This window comes from Daphnia pulex, chromosome 1 (genome assembly GCF_021134715.1).
Source record: "Daphnia pulex isolate KAP4 chromosome 1, ASM2113471v1".
Classification (NCBI taxonomy): domain Eukaryota; kingdom Metazoa; phylum Arthropoda; class Branchiopoda; order Diplostraca; family Daphniidae; genus Daphnia; species Daphnia pulex.
Window position 1 is genome coordinate 3103853 of NC_060017.1, and position 15504 is coordinate 3119356.

The 15504-nt window shown below is 43.4% G+C and overlaps 1 protein-coding gene across 3 annotated transcripts in view; it reads right to left on the bottom strand.

The window, feature by feature from the left end:
* Window positions 1–1876: 1876 nt before the first annotated feature.
* Window positions 1877–15504, bottom strand: part of LOC124197928 — a 56377-nt gene continuing 42749 nt past the window's right edge. For all 3 annotated transcript variants that reach the window (XM_046593512.1, XM_046593519.1, XM_046593527.1), the window contains exons 27-32: window positions 15195–15333; window positions 14848–15098; window positions 11243–11358; window positions 6644–6771; window positions 3686–3849; window positions 1877–3517 (exon numbers count right to left, since the gene is read on the bottom strand). In XM_046593512.1, coding sequence (XP_046449468.1) covers window positions 3287–3517; window positions 3686–3849; window positions 6644–6771; window positions 11243–11358; window positions 14848–15098; window positions 15195–15333 — 1029 coding nt within the window. In that variant the 3' untranslated portion in view covers window positions 1877–3286. The remainder of the gene's footprint in view (window positions 3518–3685; window positions 3850–6643; window positions 6772–11242; window positions 11359–14847; window positions 15099–15194; window positions 15334–15504) is intronic.

A 15504-nucleotide genomic window follows, 5' to 3' on the forward strand; every position in this document is an offset into this window, starting at 1 on the left:
ACTTATTATCACCAAGCGCGGACGGACTCTGTATACCTGTGTGCCGGCATGCAAGTACTTCCACTTTTCCCAGGCGTCTTCTGGCAATAAATCTGTCTGTTTCCATGTTCGATGTTATGTGGCGATGGCGATGAGGCTCATTGGCTGGCCCCAAACGGCGGTGGAAGCCGACTCATTTAGATCGTATAAATTTTAGAAAACAATAACGGAAAGCAAGAAAGATGGGAACTAGATGCGCCTCAACGTCGTAAACATCAGGTCTAATTGCCTGTCAATTCAATTCGCAGAAGTTGGAAGAAGGACGCACTTTTATCCAACCCGCGCGACGTCAAATGCTTGCGAAGAAGGAGCCAGTAGTCTCGCTATATGTCGTGACGTGAAGTTTGAAGGTTATAGGTGTGCTTTAGACGAATCGACTATATTACTCGCGCTCTGCAGCAGCAGAGATGAGACGTTTGACTACCAACAGCTGCATCCGTAAAGAAAGATGAGGGAACTGATGCGATGCCGTGCAAAATCTAAAAGATACACCACGCGAAGAAAAGGTCGTAAAACTTTGGGGTGTAATATCGGGGAAATTTATGTAAGAAACCAACTCCGGAAGTGGATAACCGCGATGGAAGCGGATGCGATTTACTCGAAATGTTTAAAGACTATCCTGCGATTGGGTGAGATGATGTTGTTTTTGTCTTATTTTCTACCCGTCTCGGTGCATATCTCTGTCCTCCATTGCCTCTGCTGAAATTGCTTCCATGTAGTAGACTTCCAACTTGTTACTTTAGGAGAAAGCACACGTGTAAGCGGCCGGCATCTCTCCGCAAACGGCCTCGATGGCCTTCAGCTACACACACACACACACCGCACGCGCCATATAATCCGCTTATCACTACGTTCATCACAGTCAATTCCGCCGCATTTATTTGCTAGTCTTCCATATCTGTCGCTTCTTTTTCCCCCCAGCATGCGCGAAACGGGGCAACCAAAACGCGAAATAAAACAAATGACAAGGGGGGGGGGGGGGGCGGAGGAGATTTTCCATCACATCAAATCCGCACAGTATGCGCGCCCTGTGATTCACGGCCGCTGCTTTCCTTGACGGGCCCCCGGTCATCGTGTGGCTTGTACTCCAAGCACTGTACGACTTAGACTTCATTACAAAAAGTATAGAAACATCTTCTTCTTATTATTCCCCCAAATATCCGGCTGCACCGGATGACCCGATCATCATCATTGTGTGTGCATAATACAGAAAACAACTCGGCGTTGGTCTGGCGTTGTTCCACACAGCGTGACGTCGCTTCCACTCGTGAATTTACTGCTCACGTTTCCAAAGTAGATAGGTAGATATATATATGTCGGATGTCCGGGAGAGACTATAGTTACAACTATCGCAAGCAGTTCGCCATGGATTTGAAAGAATAGCGCTCTAAACGAACAGTGTAATTCGATCGCATTATTACAAGGAATACAACCTCGACCCACATTTCGAATGTTGTTTGCGCTTGGTTATTAGCCAAAATGATTCAAGGATCGCTGCGGGAGCAGCACGCAGCAGGCTGTGATGCTCGACGTCGTTGTAATCAACTGAGCAGAAAAACCAAGGCGTCGCTCACGAATTACTGCAAGATGCTGCGCGATCGATATCGCCAGCAGCAGCAGCAGACCGTGGGAGACTGGCAGCATCCAAGGACAGCGACTCTCCAACTGTTTCAGCACTGATGATGGCCCGTCTCTTATTATCTCGGCACAATAGCGCCATGGGAGTAATAGCTGGCCCATTCATTCCGCAACAACGCCTTATAGTGGGCGGCGGATGTTATTTGTATATGTATGTATGTAATGTATATAGAGAGAACCGACTCGGTAGAACAGTGGATGCATTTATAATAGATATATTTATTCATTTGTTTTTTCGAATCATATGTATCAAATGCCACGAATAAACCGATCAAGGGGATCCAGTGTATCGTTTTCCGTATCAAATTGTGGTAGAAAAACAAAACACATTTCATCAGACTAGAAAAAACGAAAAAAGAGAGCCAAAAAAGAAGACACATCAGAGTTATATATAGTTATATGCTAACATAGTTTAGAACTGGGGGGAGGTGATAATTAATTAACATGAAATTATATCCACTTCTCTTTTGTATCATCAATGAATAAATAAAGACAAAAGAGAGAGAGATATTGGCGAGAAAATGATGTTTTGGTTGGCTGGTAGTGAGAGAGAGAGACGACTAGTTATAACGACATCGCGGAATGGTGCCCTATAAAAATTCATTCGACGACCGGACACAAATTATATGGTTATAATACAAAAGCAAAAGCATTTGATATTATGTCATATGGTAAAAGACGGATGCAGTATAACAGCACACGCGACACGGCAGCACTGCGTATGGTGCTCAAGTGACGTCACCGGACGCTACCCACTCCAGGAGCTGCAGCACAATAGGAGAGAGAGAGAGGGAAGGGAGGGGAGAGAGCTCAATCGGTTTTTAGAAAACAAAAATCGGGAGCGAGAGATAGAGTCGGCGTTCAAGTGACGAAAACAGGAGATCTATCCGGAAATCCGGACTCTTTTTCTTTTTTTTTTTCAATCGATTTTTTCTTTTCCCTATTTTTTCCCCCGCACTTTCTCCGTGTGTCTTTTTTCACTTGCGGATGTAATATAGATTTTTCTTTTTTTAGAAAGAGAAATCTTTCGCAAGTGGTGTTTTTGAGAAGACCAAAAATTTTGAATAATAATAATTAAAATTTAAAAAAAGAAAACTTTGTTGGCCGAAGGTTTTTGGTTTTTCCCCCCTTTGGTCAAAGGGGAATTTTCTTTTAGGGTCGGGGCAGCGGCGGTCAAAGAGGAAAACTGCCATAATATGTCTGTCTTTTATGTACATTACCGGACACCGCGCTGTGTTTTCCTTTCCAGTAAATAAATATGTGTGAGAGGAGAAATGAAAAGAGAGAGAACCATGAAATACACGAAAAGAAAAAAAAGGATAAACAACAACAACAACAAAATCGGGTTGGGTGAGGGGGGAGCAGTAATATCACAGTACAGCTCTGTCGTGAGAAGATACGATTCCAAAATAGAACGTGACGGACGACGACGTCAAAGTGGCGAAACCCGAAAGACAGAAAAAAAAATCCAATTTCCTTTTTTTCTTTTTTCTTGCATCGGCTCCGAAAGTTTCCATCGTATAGCCTCTAAAGCGTTCCGTATGTTTGTTTTGGTTCCCGGTTTTTTTTTTTTTTGTTTTTTTTTTTTTGTTTTCTGGGTTTGTTTTTTTCACGGAGCTGACGATGACTTGTCGGAAACGTCGACGGAAGATGCCGACGCTGGATAGCGTTCCGGGTGGACGAGTTCAAGATAAAGTTCCGACTGGAGGAAACGCAAATAAGAGTCGCGCTCCATCATGTGCTGGATTCGTCGCTGGGCGCGGTCGAACGCGTGCAAGTCTGGATTATTTGACTGGACATTGGTCAGGGTGATGAGTCTCGTCTCGGCATCCAAATTGACCTATGGAACGGCAACAAAACAGATAGGAGGAGAGTGGGTTAGTCGTTGCGGTCATCATTTATCCTTGAACCAATTAAGAACGACTGGGAAATTGTCTATTTCATCAGGGAATGAAGGAAACGCACAAGGAAAAGTGGAGTAGTAGGCCAAGATTTGAGAGAAACGTACTTCTTTGGTTGCTTGGACGGCCACGAAGTCATTGTAGATCTTTTGGGCTCTGGCGGAAAGCTTCTGCGGTTTGGAGTTCTTGTACTCTTCGCAGGCCAGCCAGAATTCCAGGTTCTCGTTGCTGAATTCACGGAGTAAAAAGGCGCGGTAAAGGGCGGCTCCATCTGAACGGACACGAAATCAAATTTGCAGATTAATAACGATGGCCTCCATCAATAATATGCGTTCTGTCATGCGAAATTGCGGATATACTTTTGGATTCTAAGATTTTCGAGAAAAAAAGGGCCTCGCCGCGGTTATAGAATCAAGAAAATACTCAGAAATCTGTCGGGTGGACTTTGGCCGTCAACATTTTCATTGACGTGAAAAGGCAAAAGGGAGGCAAACGCCTGTGGACAGTAAATAAGTGAGACAGCCTGGCGAATAATATAATATCCAACTGAATAGAGCCGTCATCATACGGTTATTTCCTTTCTTTGCGCTTGGCAGTTGACAATGCCACTATTAGAAGGACTTTGTTTCGTTCAAAGTTTTTTTTTTTTTAAGCTGTCCACTTGTTATTCACCTGTCTGGTTTCCGTTGGGAAAGGCGAAAGAAGGACGCATGAATATTTAAACTAGGGGCGTAGACCATTCAGTATTCACACTCTGTGAAACGTGCGTGCGTATTTTTACGCATGATTACAGGGACTCCTGACGAGAAACATCTGCTCAATTTACCAAGAACTCTGCATTATCTAAAAGCTGACAAATGTCGAAAAAGTTTTTCTTCAGAAGCCAAAAATAAAAGTGGGAAGAACGGCAATAATGGAATAAGTCAAACTACGACGCTGAATATACTGAAAAAAAAGATCCAATCGTTTAGCTAGCTCTGCCATTAATAAATCGAGAGATTGGCGGGTTCAAGAACCCTGCCGAGTTACCCGGATGAGAAAAATAACATTCTCAAAAAAAAAAGAGAAAGCGGTACACGTCAAAAAATGCAGCCACTCGCTAAACACACAGCTGCACAGCAAGTCTTCCCTGCGATAGTCATATATATATAGCCCTATCTGCTGCGCAGGGACAGAAAATGAGGTCGTATCCGGATCTGTCCAGGTGTTGCATAGAAAGCCGGTTCTAGAGAAACGGGCTCTGACGTCGTCGGAGCTCCACATGTCCACGACCGTAGAGCTATTATGACTTGCACATCTTCACCTTTGTTTCCGCGTCTCTTTCGTCGTCACTTCTCAACAGAGCGCTCACCAGTTTGGATAACAACATTGCCGATGTGCTCTACTGCCCTTTCCGAAGAAACCAGGTTTCTCATCATTGTCTCGAGACAACCGCCAGCACTCTCGTCACGTTCGTTACATTTCACGGTGCGCTAAATTCGATCAAACGACGTCGGACTGCTGAAACAAACAAAAAAAATAACAAAACACAGCACTCTTCAGAAAATGTCAAGCGCATCCAGCAGCTTCTATATAGAAATTGATTCGATTTCCAGTGACGCCACCGGAGTTAATTGTATATGAAATTGGACGCCATCAGCCGTCTGATGGTCAAAGCGATGGGAATTCTCGATCGATATCGAGGCGAATTCAATTGCAGTCAATGAAGTGATGCGCTCATATGCTGCCCTATCATTCAACAAGCGTGGGATGAATGGGTACAGGTAACATCGAGTTTACTTGATGCCCCGAAATAAATGGGCGATGGAAAGGTTACCTATTCATGCGAGCGACAGGGAGAAAGGGGTGACCAGGACAACAGGGAGTTGACGTCATAGGATTTACGCAGGTGCTCATTTCACGCGGGGAACGACCACTATTTTTTGAAAATAAAGTCAACCGATAGGTATAGACTCTCCAAACTTGTGTCCCGGGTTTCTAAATTTAGCCACTGCCCCTCTCCATTTCACTGCGAGTCGATTATGATGTAGTGAGGGAAGTAAGACGACCGTAAATAAGGCGATTCAATTGATCGCTTCCATGTAGAAAGAATAAAAAAAGGAGCTGTAGTCGCAAGTTTACAAAGGAAGCGAAAACATCTTGCTGGTTTATTTTGGGAAACTCTTGAATGAATCTAAAATCGATGCAAATGATTGGCCTCAGCAATTCCCTAGCCGGTCGCTGGAAGGTCAGATCCAGCGGAGACTAAATTACGTAATGTCAAAAGAAGGAAATAATGCGATGAGAAAAGAAGATGATGAATGGTCAGCAAATCATGAAAGTAAAAAAAAACTAAACATGGGAAGTAGAAAAGCGAATGAAGAATCAGCGGGAGCTATTATATCATCGTATATGTCAAAATAATGAAAGTCTAATAAAAAAAATCCTCCTCGGAAACCCGAAAGATAATAAAAACGAATATGGTCAAGCGTATATAAAAAAAACGAACGTAACAAATGGCCGCGGCTGCAATCGAAATGGATGAATGCGCCTCGCTTGTTTTTGGCCGTCTGTCCCTTGGTAGTGTTTTTTTCGTTTATTTCCTTCCTTTCCGTCTTTGACATGATTGAATGCCACAGACTTTGGCTCTCAAGGCCCTCGGCATCTCTCTCTCTCATTCACCAAAAGCAGTGTTTTTTTCCTAACGGCCTTGGAGCGGGCGGGCGTGTGTGAACGGCGGCCACTCCCGTCCGCGCACACCTGGACCCATCCCTATCTCTGGCCGTCCTTTTGCTTCCTCAAAATACAAGTTTCCTTTTTCATAGAAAAAAAAACACCGGAAAAGACAAGGCGGGAGAGAAAAAACAAAAGAGAAACGAGAAGGAAGCTAGCCAAGGTAGCTGTTGTTGTTGTTCCAACTACTCTGAAAATATCACGAGTGGCAACGTTGTAAATACGTGGGCGCTACTTGTCAATCATAATAAATAAGCGCAAGGGAAAAGTATCGATTCGGTTGTAGCGCGCAATAATAACTATACAACGCAACTAGTTATACACAACGGATGTGATGGGGATGAATGACTTACATTTTGATGCCATTAGGGCCGAGAATGATTCCGCCCATTTTTGAGCCTCTTCCGGCGGCGGTCGAGCCGATAACGAGGATTCCGTACTCCTCCGGCGTAGAAATCCTAGGCGAAGTCGCATTTCGGATCTGTCAACAGTCAATTCAAAAAATGAAATGATTAATTCTAATTGCCAGTCAAATCGAAAATCTTTGAAACTACAGCCAATCACAATAGCCTTTTCACTTATATAGAGGGGGGGATAATGGAACTGACCGCTTGAAATACTGGAAAAAGAATTTGTTGTTTTGTTGATTGTTTTCGTTGATGCTGAGGGTTGGCTTTTTAGTGGCACCAGCCAACGTCAGATTCAACGATTCCAAAACGTTTTTAGTGTTGCGCAAAGATTCGCCGCGATGGTGAATGTCTCGGACGGTGTGGATCATCTTCCGGCAAAGACGCAAAATAAGTGAAATGGTTTCAAAAATAAAAATTGGGCTCCTAAATGAATCGAATTCACTTTTGGCTATTTTAAAAACAACTAGAAACGACGAGAGAGAAAGAGACGAGGGACGAACGAGTTCACTAGTGCACCTGACACAGGTAGAAGAAAGTCTGGAGGCTCTAAGGCAGTCCCGCTCAGTTTATATCTCAGCGTGTGCAGAGTAGGAGTGCGAAGGAGAGCCAGGGGGAATACCGTAACGCCATCTGGTCAGACCTGGCAATATATTTTTTCGACCGCCGAGTTGCGTGCGCAGCTTCAACTGTTTGTTTTATTTCGATCCTGTTTCGAGTCAAGGCGTGAGTGAATTTTCCTGTTTCACCGGCAGCCAATCTCGACTCGGTCTTTTTGAAATAGAGTTTGTTGGTGTGATTTGTCTTAGGAATAAATGTCATTGGACGCGCTTAGAAAATAAGTGATCAAACAGAAATACTTGGTCAATAATCAAGACACATCGCGCGCTATGTGCGAGCGCGCAAAGTTTTTGGTTCCGTTGAATTCGTTAACTGATCGAGTCAACATCGCGCGTGAATCCGGGAAACAAGTCACTAGGCAACTCCGCATCCGTCTCATTCAAAACGGAAACCCTTGATAAAAAAAGACGGCCCGCGGTGTAGGTGTGTGGCTCCTAGGAAATGCACGAGCCGACGTCGTTCAATACCTCCGTACGAATCAAACCAACTGGCCAGCAACTGGCACGTGAGTCTGTCGCTCGTGTACGACGTCGAATGCCCAGTTTTCGTGACATCCAGCATTCACATCCAAGACGCGACTTTTGAATCGATCAATTCCGCCCATATCTTTTTGAACTGGTGGGTGGCCTTTAATATCCACGAAATAAATTAGTTCACTCAGAAACGTATATATGGCATGGCATAATATGTGCGATTGGAAAGTAAATTAATCACGCATCATGCCCCAGCCCAGATCCTCGGCTGATGACGTTTTCACGTTTTGCTCTTTCATCTTCTTTTCAGTTGATTTCAATGTCATTTCCTCGCTTTGATGCGCAACCGTCGATCGCGCGCGTATTTGCATCTTGACTTTGAAACACTGCTCCGGATATTGAAATTTTGCAAAGGAAGACGATGCGGTAAGTTTTGAAGGGACCAATTTTGATCGCGTTTTCATAACGTCTAGTGAGCACGTGGGCCAACAGTTTTCAAGGTTCTTGTCGTTGACAATCAGCTCCCTAGAGGTACATTATACACCATCAGCCGGAAAGTCAATAGTTGCCGTCGCAGAGCGTTCAGTGCATTAAACACCTTCGTAATCCGTCCGAAAGTTGAGTACCGGTAGGCGGTCGGCTAACACGAGCTCTCCCAAGTAAACATCACAACATCTCGTGTCACATCTTGGCGGTAAACACAATATCGGTACGTGTTCTTTTATCTAAGAGTAAACGGATCGATCCTATCTTGTTATGGGATAAGTTTCCGTATAACACGCAAGGTTATACCATGAACTTGAATATCTCAAGAGACTGGAGAGAGTCGAGACAAGCAATAGAAATAAATGCTGATGCAAGACGCGCTTCATTACCTTACATGCACTGATAATTCGGTCATGGATGATGCGAAATTCGTGTCTTGAGGACAACTGAAAAGCGCAATAAGTGGGCCAGAAATAATATTTGTTACGGCAGTTGTTTCTCGGTTGCTGGACGGTTTGAACAACAAGAAACCAAATCAATGTAGTCAAAAACTTCTTATTTCCGTACGGGGAATAATTTTGAAAAAAAAGTTAGCTATCATAGAAAACCGTGTGCGCTGCACCACGGCGTACTACGTGCGTGAATTGCTTTGCCACACCAACCGTCGTCCGCTGCATCCGAGGAAGCGGCAGCCGTTGAAGATGCAATAACACAAAGATGAAGTCCCACGCACGTAAGTTTCTCGTTCAACCATTATGTCCGGATCCGCACAATCGCTCCTTGCAAGCTTTCGATTGTACTATTTACGGAAAATTAAGCAAAGGTAAGTTTCTTTAAATTTGTGTTAACGGTAGAGAACAGCTATAGGCCCGTGGTGAAATTTTTTCAATTTTATTGCGCAATGAGCTGAGCAGCCTGAGCTATTTCATCTGATAGTTATTGTGGAATTCATATGGAACACCTGTTTCCCGCAATTTCTAATATGCTCGAAACAACAGCGTCAAGTGATGATTCCCACGTTTCTCTTTCGCCAACGCGTGATTGCTGCCTATAATGTTTAGATAATCCGATTTCTTTATAGTCTTGGCTATAAGACACAATTCACGACGCAATAAGAGGTACGCACGTAGTTTCCAACAAAACTTATTGCACTTGGGCAATTGTATCCCGGTAACATTTCGGATGAACGAGTGTTTCGTTTCGTTGAAAAATGCGTTTTATTGTGTCCAAAAATAGGGTTTTTTGAGCTGGTCAACTGAGAGGAAAAAATCGGCTGTTCGATTCACTTGGCTGACATGCGGAAACATCGTTCTTCTATGAAGTTTCCACACTGCTGGCCGTTCATTGCACTTTCACGAATTGTTCCCATAATCATTCGAAAATAGAAAACGTTTCTTTCTCGTACAAAGATGACGTCAATTACCTTTTCAAAAAAGACAAACTATGCGTTCGAAGAGACAATGACTCGTCTAATTTGTTCAATATTTTTTTCGACACACCGTAGTTTTTCCAAAGCTGCTACTATAAACGACGTGGATTGTTTTTGCGCAATAGGATTATGCGCAAATAGTTGTCATTATCAGCACGTCCCACGTTTGTTTGGACATGCGAAGTTCTAGCTACCGGAATATAGTCTTGTCTCCAGGATTCGCTGGAAAGTATACTGACAACGGCTTGTTTGGTACTTGCAAACAGGATGTGCCGTTAAAGCGGATGTAGATGATTCATTAATTTTTGTCACGTTTGATTTTCAATAGCTTCCTGACGAATTGGAATAGAATTGTGCAGGCTAAGCACATTTGTTCTATGCGTGAATCTGTGACTGCGTGCTATTGCTACAGAAAAACTCGCGCAAAAGGTAGTAGTCGCCATCACGTCACCCGGATACACCATATAAGAAGGAAGTCGAAGCTCGTTAATTCATTTTTTCTTTACACTTTTCCCTTCAGCAGTTTCCGCACGAATTATTGAAATCGATTTTTTTTAGAACAGGAATGTAGGCGTTTGAATAATTCAAAAATGGATTGGCGATAATGTTGTTTGTATGTTGTTGGCGTGTCTTCTATACAAACAACTGAACAAAACTTCCTTGTTATCATTAGTTTTTCATTAATTCATTCTAATGATAATCTGTCAAATGTCAAGTTGTATTTAAGTGATTCTCGTCATCCGAGCTATAGCTGTCACTTTTTCTTTTTCACCCGTGGCTTGCTTCTTCACAGAATTCAACTTTTAATTAAAAGCTATATAGTCCCCACCGGATCTATTGTACCCTGAAATCCAATATAAAACAATGAATGATTTCCCGTTAGCAACGCGAGTTTGGAAATAATAATAATGGAATCGTCCATTCCTAATCAAACAGAAGAGTGTGAATAACCGAAAAATGGCCTGCCGTGCCACATTCGTTGTCGTGGTAACTACACCGAAAACGTGAGCCTCTGGTCGCATGTCAATGACTCCTCGGCCCTTGCCACCTTTCGACGATCATTCCATAGTGTTCCGCGAACAAATTATATTTGTAACTTTTATATCGACTGCACGTGCCATGGCTTTTAGAAATCTCCGACATCCTGGCAACATGAGGCGAAGATATTGGCTTCCGCACCTACACGACAAACTTCGACTATAAATATCGAGTAGTAGATGGGAGTAATACATTTTTTTAGGAGGACTACTTCGGACTACTTGTCACTAATAGGAGACCACACGCTCTCCACCAGCCGTAAATTCCCGTAAATTTCTTGACGTAATTTAAAGCTTTAGTTTTAATTTTTTCCTTGAATCCTGCTGTTTGGAACTGGTTTAGGACTTAGCGGTTTGACTGGTGGTAACTTAACTTTTAAAAAGTTGATGCGCAATTTTTGTAAGGGTCACATAAAACTTTTCTCTGTATGACTTCTTTGAGACGTAGAATAGATAACTAGTTATATAAGAATAATTATGAGTAATTTGATAAACTTACAGTCGAGTTCTCCTGCTGGCTATGGCCCCAGACGACGCATCGTCGACGCTACTGCTGAAAACTTCGTTAGGACCAGCAGAAACGGTTAAGTCAGCCGAACGGGTTTTGCTCACCGACTGAAAGAAGAAATAGAGAATAACAGTAAATAACGGCAATTACTAGCATGAAAGTATTGCGACATCGTTTTTGTATAATAGAAATAACAAGATAAAATTGACCATTTTATTCGACATTGAAAGGGAACAGGCATATACATATCACGCATTACCTAATACAACCAACTCGTATTACTATGCCATGGAAATTTCTCTGATTCTCAGAAGAGCGCATGATATTTTATGCATTTAGAATCGATTGAGAAGGACATGAGATTGTATAACCTTCCGTTCTCATATCTCGTGACGGGAAACTGTGACGCAAATGGCACGAAATTGGTAGACGAAATGCGCAGAGACGATGAACCGCAACTCACGAGCAGCAGGCTAATCGAATCAACGACTTCTACACAACCAGATAGGTCGGGGGAGGAGTGGTGGTATATATCAAGTCATTGAGAATGTTCGAGATCTTGAATCACAAAAACAAATGCAGCCGACCTCAAATCCGACCAACCTCAAATTGAACGGAATCGACGACATTTACCCCATGATCTCTCTTTTCTTGAGCTATTTTGGTTCTTTTTAACTGTTTTCTTTTTGTGTGTGTGTGAACCGGATGAAGGATTTGACCGTCGAATATCGAATAATGCCACCACGGTTTTAAGGTCCCTTTGAGGACTTTCTATTCGCTAAAGGGCTTAGATTGGACCTAGATTTCACGAAAGCTGTCGTGTGGCAGACGAAACAGTTGCAGAGCGCGCTGAGCGTCCTGTCTGAACTTCCCGAAAATGAATCGTTCTCTACGTATGGCAGCATAAATAATAAATCAACCTTCATGAACTCCCTCTTGTTAGGGTGATGCTGGATTATACGATAAGTGCGTCTCTTAAAAATAGGGGGAAATGAGGTCACTTGTATATTTATACAGAACATTATTTTCCCTCTTGTCTGGCAGCGTTTTATGAGCTACGACCAAACCAGTGACCGATTATTGGCTTTATGGTAAACCATAACGTCCAATCAAATCAAAATCCACCCGCCCTATACGTGGGAAAATGGCAAAGTGTCATAGCTCATAGTCTGCCGTCTGCTATGGATGACGTCAAACGCAGGCGAACCTGCTGAATTAGTGTTGCGTCACTACAATTATTTTCCCTTCGCTAATTTTTCGTAGCGACGCTTTTCATCGTTCTCAAATGCCTCTCAACCCTCTCTCTATAGCTGTACGGACTCGTTGTTAGAACTGCAGGGGGGAGGATGCATAACATTTGGTCTTCATCCTTCTCCTTTGTTGGACTATTTTTAATGTTATATGGGGAGTAACAACCGCTGTTACCAAAAGGGCAAAAATGTTAAAATCTGACCTTTCCCCCATTTCTTCGATATTATGATTTCCCGCGAATGTGTGGACTAGTTCCGAGTGGCGGTAAGTATGAAAGGTTCCGTTTCGCCCTTCCGGCTACTTGCTTAGCATATTTATGTATTTACACCTACGTCGGCTACGTAATATATGGCCGGAATAAAGGTCGAGGGATTGACGGTTGGCCGTATAGGAAATGTTTATTTTATTTACTTCTTAGAATAAAAAAAATAAAAATAATTGTTGCTGTATAATGTACTATTTTAAAAATGTAACTTTACAACATGAGAGCAGATGACCATTAAGAAATACTATGGCCATCATATGGCATACGGCGGTCATGGAAAACGTGTTGAATTGTACACGAAGCCCGTGAAATATAAGATCTAAAAATACGTATCACACCGACGAAGCGAAGCCAATGCTCTTTTTGGCTCTCTTTGCGCAACAACCACCCGGGGAGTCCGGTCGCTTGTAGCTGCTAGGAGCGTTTTCCGAGTACGCTAAAAACCGACGGCTCCTTTTTTTTCTCTCTCTCTCTAGCTCTCTCTGTTCGGAATTGATTAAAACTGCAAACCAGCAACACCACCACCAAGTTCATGAATTTCTACCCAGTCATCTCGTTGTAACTTCGTTTTATCGCTTCCACGTGTAATGAGGAACGTTCGGTACTACTTGAAGTCGGCACTCCATGACACAAAGGCATATAAAAAAATTCACGTCTGCCATTCGCTTTCTATAAATACTTGTGCGGACAAAAGGTGGGATATTTTAAAAGGCCCGTTTGATGTGCAACAGGACGAGCCCAGCGCATTCGGTTTTGGTCATGAAATAACATCGCATTTTAAGCGATCCATAAAAATGGAATATAGCCGACTAGTATAACGCCAATATCCTACACATATCCTGAGCCTGAAATGCTTATTCAACAGGACCCGTGTTTCTAAACTATATAGTGACGAATCGAGCAGATGGCAAATAGTCATTCGCTATCATTTGCCCACCAAACCGCGCCTCTCGTCGTCATTCCCCAACAGGGGAATTACTTGGAAAAGTATATATACACTTAACTGTTGGGTATTATTCATATTATAAACTGCCGTTCAAACACACTGTTCTGGTGACTACGTTTGACGTCAGCACACCGCTGAAATAAATCGTCGCCGCGTTGAGCGCCTTTTAAAAAGTGTGGTGGAACAGTGACGGGCCGATGAGTCTCTTTGCCTTCGTTCTCCCACGCAAAAGGGGGTGATAGTTGCGCAAACGATGACTAGGGGAAAACGGAATAGTCACGGGCAATCTGCTCAGCAGCTTGTCAAAACGCGCACGGCTAGGAGAGTCACAGACAGCTGTGTTTCGGGTTTTCACCGGGCGAGGCCTTGTAATACTAATATAAAGCAGACCGCAAAGCGGATCTGTTTATGCCATTGAAAAGGAAGGGCCTTTTACCTTTAATTGGTTTAGATTCTCTACGTTTAAGACAATGAAGATTCTCATTGACGTCACGATAGGTATACAGCCGAAATGCAGGGAAAGGGACTTTTTTTCGCCTGGGAGAGAGATCCCCAGAAAACGGTAGATGGGGTTTCGTTTGCCAGTGTTAATCGTCGTCCGACGCACTCACGCACGGCCAACCAACACCAGCTTTTCAGTTCGTGAGGCGTGCGACGTCATAGTTAACATTGAGACTCGAAACAGTTGATTAAGTAAACAAACATTGGCTAAGCTACTGCGTCAGTATATACGCGCGAGAAGGAATGATGGCGTTGAAGAGAACGTCCGGCGTAAACCCAGCAATCGACTGCATCCGGCAGTCAAGGTACAACCGCCGTGTTTGTGTGCCCGCCGTTGACGTCGACAAAACAAGGTTTCTCATAGAGCTTTGCCGATTCGCTGTACAGCGGAAAACAGTCACTTGCGCAACGAATGGATATTTGGCAATCAATTTGTTTGGATAATCCAAGGCACTCCACTCATCCGTATGCAACACCGAGCACCGAGCTCAAATCGGGATGAAAACAAAACAAAATGGAAAGTGTTATTCTTCCTATTCCGGCGATTGGCGGTTAGAAGGAGAACGCCCGAGACATCTAGCGATCGTGAATCTAACTCCCGACACGAAAGTTCTCACGACAACACAAACTTACCCGTTTGGTGCGCAGGAAAAGGGCGTAGGGCGGAGCTGCTTCCGTGGTGGCCGAGGCGCTGTGCGTGCGGCGAAGGAAACGAGGGAAACGGAGCCTCTTGTCCGTCTGCTGGATCGCCTGCACCGGTAGCGACGGATCCGGATGTTCGTGAGCAGATTGGTGGTGGTGATGCGCGAAGCCGTCAGATGGAGGGGAAGATGAACCTCCGACCACTACAACCGACGGACCGATATCTTCCGAATTACTTTCAGCTGTTTTGATTTTATTTATTTACAAAAGAAAACAAATTTAGTATATGTGAATGGAAAATCTGTAATTGGCAGACAGTAGTGCAGAGTAGAACATACCAGACATTGCTCGACTTCTGAATCGGCGCGGACTGGCATTATTGCCAACGAACGGGAAGCGAAAGAATCCGGCCGAAACTTGGCGAGGTGAAGGCGACGTTTCAGACATTTCCGGAGTTGTCGGCATGCTATATGATACCTAAAGTGACGAAACCCCCAGCAGATTATTAGTTTAAAAAAAAATAATGAGAAGAAGAAAAAATAAATCTGATTATTCTGGGAAGGCAAGGATTGCAAGGACAAAATACAAAAGGAGACTGATGTGACTATGCTGGCCACTATTACATCATTTTGACATTTTAAAAATTAA